The sequence below is a fragment of the Desmodus rotundus genome, chromosome 10 (genome assembly GCF_022682495.2).
Source record: "Desmodus rotundus isolate HL8 chromosome 10, HLdesRot8A.1, whole genome shotgun sequence".
Lineage (NCBI taxonomy): Eukaryota > Metazoa > Chordata > Mammalia > Chiroptera > Phyllostomidae > Desmodus > Desmodus rotundus.
Genome location: NC_071396.1, coordinates 6,426,292 through 6,440,686, shown reverse-complemented (window position 1 = coordinate 6,440,686; position 14,395 = coordinate 6,426,292). Strand labels below are relative to the sequence as shown.

General features: G+C 40.8%; 1 protein-coding gene across 1 annotated transcript in view; it reads left to right on the top strand.

The window, feature by feature from the left end:
• Nucleotides 1-14,395, top strand: part of USH2A (usherin) — a 499,855-nt gene that overhangs the window by 227,620 nt on the left and 257,840 nt on the right. Inside the window, exons 31-32 of the mRNA XM_053912470.1 lie at nt 1,054-1,167; nt 3,124-3,285. Coding sequence (XP_053768445.1) covers nt 1,054-1,167; nt 3,124-3,285 — 276 coding nt within the window. The remainder of the gene's footprint in view (nt 1-1,053; nt 1,168-3,123; nt 3,286-14,395) is intronic.

Genomic DNA, 14,395 nt, shown 5'->3' with positions numbered 1-14,395 from the left:
TTCATTTCTGTGGGTGCTTTTTTATTTTTTATTTTTAAAGGTTTTATTTTTTAGAGAGAGGGGGAGGGAGAAAGAGAAGGAATCAATGTGTGGTTGCCTCTCACACGCCCCCTACAGGGGACCTGGCCCGCAACCCAGGCATGTGCCCTGACTAGGATTCAAACCAGAGATCCTTTGGTTCACAGGGAGGTGCTCAATCCACTGAGCCACCCCAGCCAGGGCTCTGCAGATACTTTTAATTGCAGAACAAATCTTATACATCTACCACCGAGTCAGTTTAATTCAACACTTTCATGAGTAATACTTCTGTTGAGGACAGGTGTCTTAATTAAATTAACTAATAATTTTTGGGAGTAGAAGTACAAAAGCATAATTATCTAATTTGCTAATTGTTCAATTCTCTTGATTTGCATATTTGTTAGCTATCACCTAAGCAAACAGTTTGCATATATGTGTCCTACCGTTAAAATAATGAAGCCAGTCTTGGGAGTGTATTTCCTAAAGTGTGTTAATAGATGCTGCATACAAAGGACTCTCGTTAAATACGATTGAAAAATCTTATTTAGGTTAAAGAAAATGAAAGAGTTTTGTTTCTGCGGGAGGTCCGGGGTCCTGGAATGGGACAACATGTGCCTCAGCTACAGGGTACAATGGGCTCTGCTTCCTGACCTCTACATGCCCCTCCCCCAGCCAACATTTGACAGGGGAAGCAGCTCAGGGCGCTAATGTTTTGGGGAACACATTCAGTGAATGCTGTTCAGAGCTGTCCTAACAATAAGTTGGTCTCACTTTATTTCCCACTAGTTACTCCCTTCTGCACTGAGCACACAGACAGGCAAATAAAGAGGCATATGCTTTTTGTTGTTTGTTGTTATCTCTTGGTGCCTTTCTCTCTCTCTCCCCCTCTCTCTCTCTATCTCTCTCTCTCTCTCTCTCTCTCTCTTTCTCTCTCTCTCTCTCTCACACACACACACACACACACACAGCCTATGATAGTCTTTATGACAGCGTATGGTAAATGTGCACACCTCTTCTCTCCCCCTTCTATTCCAGGTGTGTTGACAGGCCTGCTACCCTTCACAAACTACACGGTAGCCCTAACTGCCTGCACTCTGGCCGGCTGTACTGAGAGCCCACATGCATTCAACATCTCTACTCCACAAGAAGGTAAAGTAATTTCAGAGGTCTTGACTTCCACATTTCAGTCATGAATAATAAAATAGGAGAAGAGCTAAATGCTGCAAGGCCATTTGCTGGAAAACCCCAACCTAATTTGATGACAAAGTGCATCGCCAGGCCATAATTGCTCCATTTTTGGGGGGGTGTGCGAAAATGAATCAAACTCCATACCCTTTAATGACATGCATCTTTAATAGCTGTAATGCAGATTAATGGGCTTTTTAATTGCTGTTACATTGTTCATGCAAGAGCCTTGTCATTAATATGGAGCATCTGAAAGATTAATGAAAGCTTCCTCATTTTACTATGGCTCAGAAGTAAATCTAGAGACAGTCTGACTAAAAAGAATTGATTGTATGGCTCAGTATGAAATTGAGAACCAAACGGTTGATTTCCATGGTCTCTTTTAACTGCTAAACACCAGCACAGACAACAATTATTTCAGTATGATGGAACCTCCAAACGCCAATTGAGGCCTTATTAATCACTGCTCAGTTCCTCCCCACTTCCGTCTCACTTTTGTTGTACTTGGAACTTACACACTGTCGGCATGAATTAATGCTTCAGAAAGCATATGCTGAGAAGGCAGTGAGAAAGAGAAAGCATTTCAGCACTCCAAAGTGGAAGCTATGCCCAAGCATCAGAATGCGTCACGTGAAGGGGCAACAGCTCTTGAGATGCTGGGAGCCTTGTTCCTTCCGATTTGTCTCTCCCAGGTGAGAGGAAGTGGGTGTTTCTTTTACTGCCTGGTTGTAGAATTATTTAGGGGACTCCAAACTTGATCTTGAGGGGAGAAGAGTCAGTCTCTCTCTTTTTGAGTATCCATCCACCCCCTTCCTCCCTCTTCTTCCCAGCCCTTCTTTCCAGTCATTTAGCAGGGGCCACTTGCACAGAAGGTGTTCAAGAGAAGGACAATGCCCATGTTGGTGACACTGTGACAGAATAAAGGAGTTTGTAAAATCCTCCCTGTCACCCTTTATTCTTTGTGCTTTGCACCTGACTGCACCAGCCCCCCTCCCCTGGACTACACCAGTGGCGACCCATGGTCCATGTTTGCTCAGCGTTCTCTCTGTCTAATCTACTGAGAAGAGCTGTTTTTCTTAATGTGTCGTTGCTTCTGCTGGGGCTCGTGATCAGCACCCCTTCACAAGCTGCACCACCAGCCTCAGGACGGGACAAATTGTCTTCTGTCCCATGATTTCCTCTATGTCCCCTCCATCCTCTGCTCAGGTTTTGCCTGGTACCCTTCAAATCTACCTCACAGCCGTACCCCTGAAAGTTTTCTACTCACCCGGTTCGCATTCATTTCCTTTCCAGTGTTTAAGGAATTCCCCATTTCTAGATTTTCTTTAAATTTATTGCCAATGTACCAAACGATAGGTATGTGTAGGGTCAACTTTTTAAAGCTGTTATTCTGACTCCAATTCACAGACCATTCCAGAAAACTAACAGGCCCCTTAAAAAAAAAAACAAAACAAAACTTGTACACAGTGTAGTTTTCATAAACAATTAAATTTCTTCTTTCCGGCTATTTCTATTGTTATGTATACTTTTTTTATATCTTTTACAAACCGTTCTCGTCAGCATTGCTCATTTTAGATCAAAAGCTCCTGGAGGACAGGGACTCTCTCTGTTTAACCTGCTTCAACCCACATAGCCCCCGAGTAGAGATTATAGGTTAATAACACTTTTGATGAAGGAACGAGTCAGTCAAGTGAACTGTGTCAAGCCTTCCCATCCATCATTGATGCAAATTCTCATAAATTCAGGACAGTTATTTAGTGCTGTTCCTAAAGCAATTACTGACAAGCTGCCCGCGAATCAGGAACATTTCCGTGCCTGGGATTTCAGGTTTATTCCATGATTTATTGGTTTGAGTCTGAAAAGTTTGAATTAGAAAAGTAAACTAAACTTAGACTCTGTAAATCTTTTTTTTCCCCACAGCCCCACAAGAGGTTCAGCCACCAGTAGCCAAGTCCCTTCCCAATTCTTTGTTAGTCTCCTGGAATCCACCCAAAAGGGCGAATGGTGTTATAACACAGTACTCTTTGTATATGGATGGGATGCTAATCTATTCAGGCAATGGGGAGAACTACACAGTCACAGGTAAGACTTCTTTATGTATCAGTAAGCAGTTATAGTTTGTGTTAGAACATGTATACATTATATATAATTGCAAACTAGAGTGTGTGTGTATGTATTTCAGATAATAATTGATAGTTATCCCAGAACGTGGCTTTAAAATTTTGGGTTAATTATGTCTCCTGTGAAGCCAGGAAATTCCATGACTTTTAAAGTTATGTTACATTTCTGGTGAAGCCAAAGCTGACAAAAAAATGGGTGAGTGCTCCTGCTGTTCCCCCTTCCCTTTCCCCCTGAGGCTGTCTTGCTGAGCTTTCTCTGCTGGAGATACAGTCACACCCTACTCAGGTCCTGCTGCTGATACACCTTTGCTCAGGGGCAGATGGGGCCTTGGAGCTACAGCAACACAGAGGGCTAAGCCTAGGACTCCTCTGCCTCCACTGGTCGTAGGACTGAAGCTGGGACCCACGTGGTCCCTAGAAATGCCATTGAGTCAGTGACGTCACTTCAGACAATTCCCCTATCATGTGTGTTAACTCCCTTAAAGTCCACAAGAATGTGGGCTCTTCTTAAGACTCAGAAGTTAGACTCAGTGATCTCTGAATTTTAGACCATTTGGGAAGGAACTTAGTAGAGATGCCCAGCTCAGAGTATAAAGTATAAGGACACTTAAGGAAAATCAGTCATTGAAACCTTGTGAAACACAAGAGGCTTATATTGTGTTATGTTGTCAGGTATTGAAAACCACACACAATAGGGGAGCCCCTCAAAGGAGAGCTCCGAAAACTCATAGAAACGAGAGAGTATGACAGGTCAGATGCTGAACAGCCACAAACCAACTAGCTCCACTATATACCCCTTTTATCTTTCCCTCCTAGCTCCAGTCCAGATCCCTGCCCCTCTGTGTCTCTGTTGCTGAGTCAGCAACAATATATTTCTATGGTTCATATACGTGATATAATATATAATAATAACATTTGTATGTTAATTATGTGGTTATATATTTCATAGTATTTTATACACTGTATCTGACTGTCAGGTGAGACACCATCAGCCAAATATTGAGTGATTTAAAGAAACAGCCTTAGAGATATTAAATTCTTCATAAAAGGTCTCCGCCAGTTAGAACAAGAGACAGGATGAATTATGTGTGTATTCATTCCTTCACGTCAACACCAGGTACAAGGCTGTAGCAGGGACTCAGTTGGACATCGCCCCTCCCCTCTTTCTTGGGGCTTGTGATTTCATGGGGACACACACAGATGCTGGTGGGCGGGGCAACAGCATTCGCCCAACTGCCCTCTCAGGGTTTACAGTTTTGTGTCCTGACCGGTCTGAGAACCTTCAAAGGACAAGAGCAGTTGCTTTTATATTTTATCCCTTGTGGTTGGATAGAATTCTGTAATGCTTATTCTACAGGGCCCCCATTGCCCCCGGTCATTGCCCCCATTTTACAAATGAGGAAATTGAGGTGTCTGAAGATGCAGGAACTTCCTTAAGGTCACATAGTCTGTGAAGAGTAGACTTGGATACCAACTCAAACGTTCTGGCATTGATGAAGGGGGTGTGGCCTTCAACAGCCTACTTAATGTCTCTGAGACTTGGTTTCTGAGCCTGTATAACGAAAATAACTACAATTTTCAAGATTTTCCAAAGACCCAGAGCTAGTATATGTAAAACACCTAGCATGTTCTTTTTACTAGGGTTTTAGCCATTAGTAAAAAGAATGATAATTATTATTTCCTGTTGAATGCAGAGTTTATGTGAGAAACTAAAAGAACAGATTAATCATGCCCTGACAATATCTGAAGGCATTATTTCAACTAAAAATTGTAGACCACAGAAATTACTTTAGAAAAAATGAAAACATAGCATGGAATGAACTTTGTCCATGGATTAATCATTAATACAGAAGGCCTGTCTTTAGGGCCTACATGTATTATCATACGTGTGGCCCGTATGACCATTTCCCCTGAGAAGGCTTCCCTGACTGCCAGGTATGAGTTAGGTACCCCTGTGTGCACACTGAGTGCCTTCGAGCCTGCCTCTTTTGGTTTGCATGGTCTCGAGTAAGGTGGCTTGTTTGCTTTTCCATTTTCCCTGCTAAACCGTAAGGGTCATAGGGAGGCAGCCATACCTGTCTTATCTGTGACTGCAAGTCCAGGGCCCATCGCAGAGTGGGTACAGCAGAAACAGTGTTGGATAAATGAACAGATGAAGTCAGGTGACTGCTGGGAACAAAAACTACTAAAGGGGAGTTGTTGGCAACAGCAGCAAGGTGAGAAAGAAAGGGCGATAGAGAAAAGATTGTGAAGAAGGTAGCTGGAAAGAAACTTAGGATCCCTTCCTGGGTCATCCCCAGTCTGATGCACTCCACAGGGTGGTGGCACAGCGGATGGCAGATCTCAACCTGTGGGCCTTGAATGTTTCCAAAATGTGTAGAATGCCGTGAGGGGACACTGGGCAAACCCACAAAAAGAGCAATGTGGGGAGGAGAAGGGGCCAGAATTCACACTGATTTCCAAGACTACATACAAAACGGTACTGAGTCTGTATTTTGTTTGAGTCATCAAAAGAATCACGTGACTGCAGTGTCTGCAATGAAAGATCACTGCTATTATGATCACAGTGGGTTAGGGCAACAGGTGCCCCAAATACAGAGTAGAGAAAGTGCAATGTTTTCATAGTGCTCACAGCCATCTTCTCTAGCTACAATGGGAATAGGTTCTTTAGTGGTTTTCCTTCTTTTGTCAGTTTTTAGAAATTATGTCTCCTAGTCACTCAGTTTTTTTTTTCCCCCCCTATAGACCTCTTGGCCTCTCACAAACAACTATATTTCCTATTGCTCTCATCCCCAGTTGGCTAAACACACCAAGCAAGTTGGGACTGCTGTGTTGGTCACTAAGGAGAGAAACAAAGCCACGGACATTATGATGGGGTTCAAAGTTATTGGGGTGGATCTAACATTGCGGCTAGTAAACCTGAGGCCAAAAGAGGCCAAGAGATTCTGGTCAGGACCTAGAGAAACCTATGTGAACCTGGGTCTGTTTGGCCGCACCAAGGTGCACATTTTAATCTTGATACATTCTTCTTATTGAACATATATTATTTTTATCTTTCCTGATAATAGCTCTGAAAGGGAGACAGGAAGCTGATTGCAGGCCACAAGGCCCCTGTATTAATATTCTAAGGCTGCCATAACAAAAAATACAGATGGGGTGGCTTCAACTAAAGACATTTTTTTCTCGCAGTTCTGGAGACAAGAACTCTGAGATCAGGGTGTTGGCAGGTTCGGTCTCTCCTGAGGCCCCTCTCCTCGGCTTGCAGACAGCTGCCTTCTCACCGTGTCCTCAGGTGGCCTTTCCCCTGGCACACACTGCTGGCGTGTCTTCTTCTCCTAAGGACACTGGTCCTATTGGATTAGTGCTCTACCCTTATGACCTCACTTAACCATCTCTCTAAAAGCCCTACCTCTACATAGACTCACATTGGAATTGAAGGCCTCAAACATGTAGACTTTGGGAAACACATGTCAGTTATGCCTGTGATATGTACTAAATTCAGGTCCTGAGTGTCTTCAAAGCATCCTTGTTCACTAGGAGTCACAGGGGAGGCAGAGTGGAAAAGGGATTCTTCTGAATGGGCCAGGAGAGAGCTGGTGCAGGAAGGGGCCCTGGCCCTGCGGAGAGGCTTCAGCCTCTGTAGGCGTTCTGAACCGTGCCGTGTTTTGTTGTGGCATGTGTTGGTGATGCTCTTGACTCTGAACCCGTGCCGTGTTTTGTTATGGCATGTGTTGGTGATGCTCTTGACTCTCACGGCTTGCGTTTGTGTCAGGACACGTGTGCCCCGCTGTCTTCTCTGCGTGCAATGGCCTGTGGGTTGAACTTCCAAACAGGACGGCTGGTGCTATGGGCAATAGTGACAGTTTGAGGGCCTGGAAGGTGGGCTTTGGCAGGGCGGAAATGTCAGTTCATAAAAAGATTGAATGGAAGATGCAGTCTATTAGATTAGCAGAAAAATGATAATGATTATAAAAAGTAATAAATGCTTGTTGAAAATGATTTAAATCCTACAGATATTTAATACCTGATCATCCTACCATACCGATGGAAACTCTTAATATTTGATCTTCCTTCTAGTACTTTCTTCATTTTTTACTAAGTGAGCCATCATACTCCAATATGAGTACTTGTGTGTTCCCTTTTTATGACTATATACTGCATCATTAAGCATCTTTCTAAAATATTTTGAAATATTGTTAATGATAACATCATATTCAGTTTTATGAAAGTACATTAATGCACTAGATCACTTAAATGATTCAAACGTTTCTAATTTATCTCTGTTAAATACATTGTGATAAATATTGTTGTACATATATCTTTGTTTGCTAGATTCCTGAAAGAGCAACAGTTAATCAAAGGCAGTGAACTTTTAAAGAATAATTGATACACATTTTTGCATTGTTTCCTAGGAAAGTTCATCAGCAATGAATGTTATATTCTTACATTTTTTTTATCATTTTACAGGTGGAAATTTATTTTTATTTACATGTTTAACTACTAGTTACACTGAATACTTTTCTGCATGATTATTAGCCATTTATATTTTACCTTAATTTATCTGATCATAGTCTTGATGAGCAAAAACTTAATGAAGGGAGGAATAATTTGAAAACTTCATCAAGAGCTACATTTCACATCCCATTTTTCCTGTTTTTCATATCACAATCATCTGCACTATTTATAATTCTTTACCTTCTATACATACTATCAAAATTTCCTTGATAACTTGGCTTATGGTCCCCTCCTCAATGTTCAAAGGGCCAACATCTTTTCTCATACTCCAACTTCATTTATTTGTAGCTTCCTTTTCTGTGTTTCACGTAGAGCCCACATCTTTCTGTTACATGTTGGAAGTGGTTCTTGCTGCCATGGTGGACCTGGGTGAAGGTAAATGCAGGTCGATTCAGAAGCCACTGGGCATCTAGGTGGTACGAAGTTTTTTCTTCTTTCTCTTCAATATGAAGCATTAAAAGTCAAAGGCATTGCTGCACCTTGAGTTAGTGCAACATATATTTAAAAATGCATACAGTTCAGATTTTCTGCCTCGCATAGGCCATAAGCTAGTAGCATGGTGGGTCAGTGATGACACTGAAAAATGAATCCAGTTAGAGAACCTCCCGAAGGCTGTTGATGTTCACTATAATAAATAGCACACACTTTAAGTCAAACTTTTTCATTCTGTATTCAAAGGTAATGGATTTTTCGTAACCATAGTAACCTTGGTGTATTTCTGGATAAATACATGAGGTATATACATTCTAGTTTTATTTTTGAATATAAACTACCACATTATGTATTACTAATAATATGAAAAATAGGATGTAGGTTAGTATAATGACAGCCTAAACTAGTATGCATTTTTCTTCTGCAAAAAATAAATATTTATCAAAAGTATAGGTTCAATTAATTTTTCCCCAGTTTTGTGGTATTCTGGTGGTGCCATTTATCTTTTTTTGCAAGATCTCCATTAATCTCTTATTTCTGTCCCATAACAGATTTTTAAGAATTTTGAAGTGAAAACAATTGCCTTAAAGCTTATGATTAAAAACATTATCGAAAGATTGAAGGACCTATATTGATATCACTAGCAGAGCTATTGTGGGCCACTTAAGATATGTGTATACAGGATGTTAATAAATAGATAGAAAAAAAATAACCTTTTGTCTGTTCAAGATACTGGGATTGCTTCAAAGTTCAGGCTAGATAGCATTCTGATTGATGATGACTATCCAAACTGTAGCCAACCAGATCATTCTCATTTAAATGAGCACCCTAGCAGAAACTAGCAATCTTTAAGAAGTTTGTGGGATGTTTCAGAGAAGCTTACAACGTTTTTAGAAACAAGGATAGCAAGAATAGGGGTAATTGTAGAAGTACTCTATGAGCCTGACAAGGAGGTTTCCATGAGTTGTACGGACTGGTAATGTTCCAGTTAGTGTCATGATCCCTCTGACAGTTTTTCTTTCTTTCTTTTTTTTAATAAACAAATTGGTTTTGGTTAGCCCAACCTAAGACATTACTACTTGCAACTACTCGAACCCCAAAGTGGTGGAGAAGGTCAATAGGGACTCTAATTAAAACACACACACAAATCTGACCCCAAACTGTAAAACAGGTGTGTTTTTCAAGTGCATCATTTAATCCACAGCAGTGTTAAGGATTGAATTAGAGTGCCCAGCCACTTTCAGCACCATGGAGAGCATCTTCCCATGGAGGCTTTCAGCGCCTGTGCTTCTGTTTCTAAGACTGAAGCATTAAGACAAGGATGATAGCAGTGTAACAAGTACATGTGTGCATGCACCTGTGTGTGTGTGTGTGTGTGTGTGTGTAAGAAAGACAGAGACTGAGAGACGGGAAGGAGAGAGGGAAAGAAGATAAATGTCTCTTAAAGTCAGATAGACAGTAAGTATATCTTTAAACAACCAAAAGTGCTAAAACCTGTTTTTGTCTTATTTGCCAAGGTCAAACAGAATCACCTATAAACAGTGAAATAGAAATGTTCATCTTGAGCCTTCAAAACACTGAAGTCTTATGATGAGAAGTTTATTGTAAAAGAAGCTGTATTGCCAATGGCACAATAAAACAACATTTAAAGGTTAGGAACTTCTAACCAAGCATTATGAGGAAGCTGATTGACACTCTGCAAATTTGAGCTAAATTATATTCATTCATACTGATAGGTTCCAAAAGATCCTTCCTTAGCAAAACAAAGCCACACTTTAACCTTGATAGTTCCTTTAATTTTGGATGTTTGAGTACCACCACGCAGTGCATCTAAATTACCCCTCTTACATAAAGTAATGATCCTGCAGGGAATACCATTGGCATGCCTGTGCTCCATTCTGTAAGGCCGAGTATTAATAAGGCAGACTACGTGAGGGTTTTCAGGGAAGGCAGTGATTTCATCTATGAGTCACTCTGCCTCTCTATTACAAACCAAGTCATACTGTGCCCTTTCATGTCATAGAGGTATAGCATTAAATTATTACAAAGTCTAAGGAACCTTGAGGAGACAAGGGGAAAAGCCTAAACTATGAAATGAACCTAGAGCCTTCCAAAGCCAAGTTACCCAGTTACCAAATTTGTGACCAGACTCGAGAAGATTTGGTCGGGGTTTAGCTGCATACCAGATCCTTGGGTTGATAAACAGTGTGGCTGCATTGTTCTAAAGAGCCATGTTCACTTAGTAGCCAAGGGTCAAGTGAAGTGAAATACTTTGTATTGAATGCATAAATGTCAGTTGTGCTTAACTGTAAACAATATGACCGAGTGTCATTCCTCGTCCAAGATGCTTCTGTTGTGCACCAGGACGTGGAGAAGTTAAATATGTGTAACTTAGATGTTAAGATCTGTACCCAGACATTACCTGTGATCCGTTAACCTAATTGATGAATATCACTCTCTTAAGTGGTAGGAAAGGACACTACGCTTGAAGGGATGTCAGAGGGAGAAGGGAATAATGTCCCTTTAGAAATGTGGTAGAGTTCAATCCTGAAAAAAGGTGTAATGTATCCTTTTATGGAGGGCTTTCCGAATAGAGGCTTCTGCTATTTTGAACATTTTGAGAGCAGTCATTGTATTTCATTTATTTTTTAAAACTTCTTAATTGAGTTTTAAGTTCATTCTCCAAAGCAAACATATCTTAAATAGGCAGCTTTGTGACACATAAACTGAACACATTCATGGAATCAGCACCCAAATCAAGAAACAGAACTGTATCAGCACCCCAGGGGCCCCTGTTCTGTCTCTCAAGTCTTGTTTCCTGACTTGGGTGACTGCTTTCCCGATTATTAGCAGCATAGATTACTTTTGTCGAATTTGCCCTGAATGTGCGTAGAATCAAATAGTTTGTTCTCTTTTTGCCCTGGCTTCTTCTGCAGGGTGTAGGCAGGAGAGTGCGTTAGGGAAACGCCGCTGTGTCCTGAGCCTTCTGGCATCCAGAAACTTGCTCTCATACTACTTTAGGTCAGTGTTCCCGCCTCCCAGAAAGTCGCTGGAATATTTGTAAAGTGCAACATCTTCCTCCTTCTTTAAGTCCAAAAAATAATTATGGAAAGGCATTATCTGTGAAGTGACAACTTAATACATAACATCACTGGCCTGGGTATACCAGCAAAAAAATAGTCTAAATGTCCAAGAATGGAACATTGTGTGTGCAGCCATATAGATTATGAGGCTGTAGAAGGATGTTTAATAATGTGGAAAGATGTTAAAAACAAATATTTTTTACAGACAATATGTAATGCATGAGTCTAGTCAAATGTGTGTATGTATCAATGTGCACATATACTTGAATGTGTTTATACACATATATGACACACCAGTGTTAACAGTTATTGTCTCCCAAGTACTGGCATTCTACTGTGTCATTTTTTTTTCCTGTGCAGAGGTCTTTTTATCTTTTAAATTCTCTATACTTTGGATATCAGTAAGCAGAATTTTTACAATATTTTCCCCAATTTTAATATAGATGATAAAATTGATATGAAGAATGACTGTTTCAGGAATCTGATGATGGCATTTAGCTATTAATACTTCTAGTTTGCCCTGATCTTGATCCGGGCTGCCCACCTTCCTCATTTCCTTCTAGCCAGGATCAGCTGTGGTGTTCTCCACACCTGCAGTGTTGTGCACCGCCATCAAAACACTACACATACTTGACCATAGGCCTCCATTTCCACATCTTCCTTTGATTCATAGAATCTTTTATGTTATGTCCTACAAATTTATCCCTTGAATATATTCTATCTTGCAATGTTCACTTATTTCAAGGGGATAAATTTTGATTGAGTTTATGAATGTAAGCGCATTGAGTACAGTGACCATGTACTTTATTTGTATTATCTTTGTAGTATGTGATATAGGGAAAAGGACCCAATTGGCATCTCACATGCTCTTACTGGAATGAGTTGGAATGAATTGAATTAAATTGAGGAAACACTGAGAATTAGTGAATTAATATTTTACAGTAAATGACAACAAATACCAATGCATAATTCAGAAGTAATTAATATGCTAAATGTGGTAAACAGTTTTAATGAGGTAGGATGTTCCTGTAGCTTCTTAGAATTTTTCATTTCATTATCCAATAGGTGGCAATATTTTTTTGTTAAATTACTTGCATTAGTTTGCTTTGGCTACCATAACAAAGTATCACAAACTGGGGGGATTAGACAAGAGAAAGTTGTCTCCCCATTCTGGAGGCCAGGACCCCCCTCAGTGTGTTGGTGGGGTGGGCTGTGAGAAAGGGCCTGTCTTATGCCTCTTTCCTCACTTCTGCTGGCAACCTTTGGTGTTCGGGGGCTTGTGGACACATCGTCCCATCAGCCTCTGCCTCCTCTTCATGTGGCTTTCTCCTTGTGAGCTGCATGCATCTATACTTGCCCTTTCTATAAGGACACATGTCACATTGGGTGAGGGCCCACCCTAGTGACATCCTCTGAACAAATTACAACTGTGAGACCCTACTTTCAAATAAGGTCATTTTCTGAGTACTGGGGGCTGGGATTTCAAAATATGCATTTTGGAAAGATACAATTCAACTTAAAACTGTATATTTGATGCTGTGATTAATAGCACTGTAAAAATTCCTTCAAATACTTAAAAACTGTTAGAGAAGACAAGGCATTTTTGGTATTAAACCTTTTTCAGAGCTGTTGTTTGCAAATGTCTTCTCCCATTTGGTTGGTTGCCTATTTGCTTTGTTGGCGGTTTCTTTTGCTGTGCAGAAGCTTTTTAGTTTGATACAGTCTCGTCCGTTTATGTTTGTCTTTACTTCCCTTGCCTTCGGGGTCATATTCATAAAATCCTCTCTAAGACCAAGGTTCGTAAGTTTAGACCCTCTGTTTTCTTCTATGTAATTTATTGTTTCAGGTTTTATATCTAGGTATTTGTTTCACTTTGAGTTGTTTTTCATATACGGGCACAAACAGCGGTCCATGGCTCCCTCCATCTCAGCAAAGCGGAACCTCTCTTGCGTCAGATCCCCTCTGTGCTTTCAGTCTCTCTGACTTCTCCCACTACCATCTGCAGAATCTGATTTTGAAGGGCCTCATCATTAGATTGGGCACAGGTCAGCATCATCTCTTTTTTCATATGAGGTCAGACCGTCATGGAATGTTATCTGGTCATGGTCACAGGGTCCACCCACCCCCAAAGGAGGGGATTTGTACAAGGGTGAGTCATTGGGAGCCATTTTTAGAAGGCTTCCTGCAACAGGCTCAGGGCGTAGACTCTCCCAGGTATGACTTGGCTAAGCCTTGCTGTCCTGGCAAAATGGAAATAACAGTATCTACTTCGAAGACTCCATGTGGGAATTGTGATAATGCATGTAAAATGGTTAGCATAGTGCTCACAACTCTTTCATTAAAATAGCACATAATCAACACATAAATGCTTTTAATTGCAGAAATACAACAATTATTGTTGAACGGTAAGGAGATTCCTCAAAAAATTAAGACTTAGAGCTCTCATGTGATCTGGCAACTCCTTGTCTGAGTATCTACCTGAAAAATGTGAAAACATCTATTTGGTATATCATCATATAGATTTTTAAATCAAAAAAATCCTCTTCAGGCATACCTCTAAATTAAATATTTAATTTAATTCAAGAATGTTTGTTGGGCAGCTACTATGTACTTGTCACTACATCAGAGGTTGAGAGTTACATATAAGATTCAGATATTGCCATTTGCCCTCAAATCTTTTCCACTTTGATTGCTTAAATAGAAATAGATACAATTAAATGTAATGCTGTCCAATCAGTGGTAATGTATGTAACAGGTGTGAGAACAGAGAAGCGGTAATTAGCCTGGAAGAGAAAGTATCACTGAGGAAGTGAATTTGCAAGCGTTAGAGTTTCCGACTCTAAAGCAGGCAGCCTAAGGCCCAGGGTGGAATCACCAAGGGCACATCACTGTGAATGTGCTTCCCATGAGAACACAGTGGCCACAGTTTCACGTGACTTAGCACCCTGGGTAAGTGGTCCAGAGCAGTGAGAGGCAAGGTGGGAGTCAGGTTATCAAGGGGGCTACAGGTGTGACCAGGTGTTTCACGTTGTTCTGAGGCAA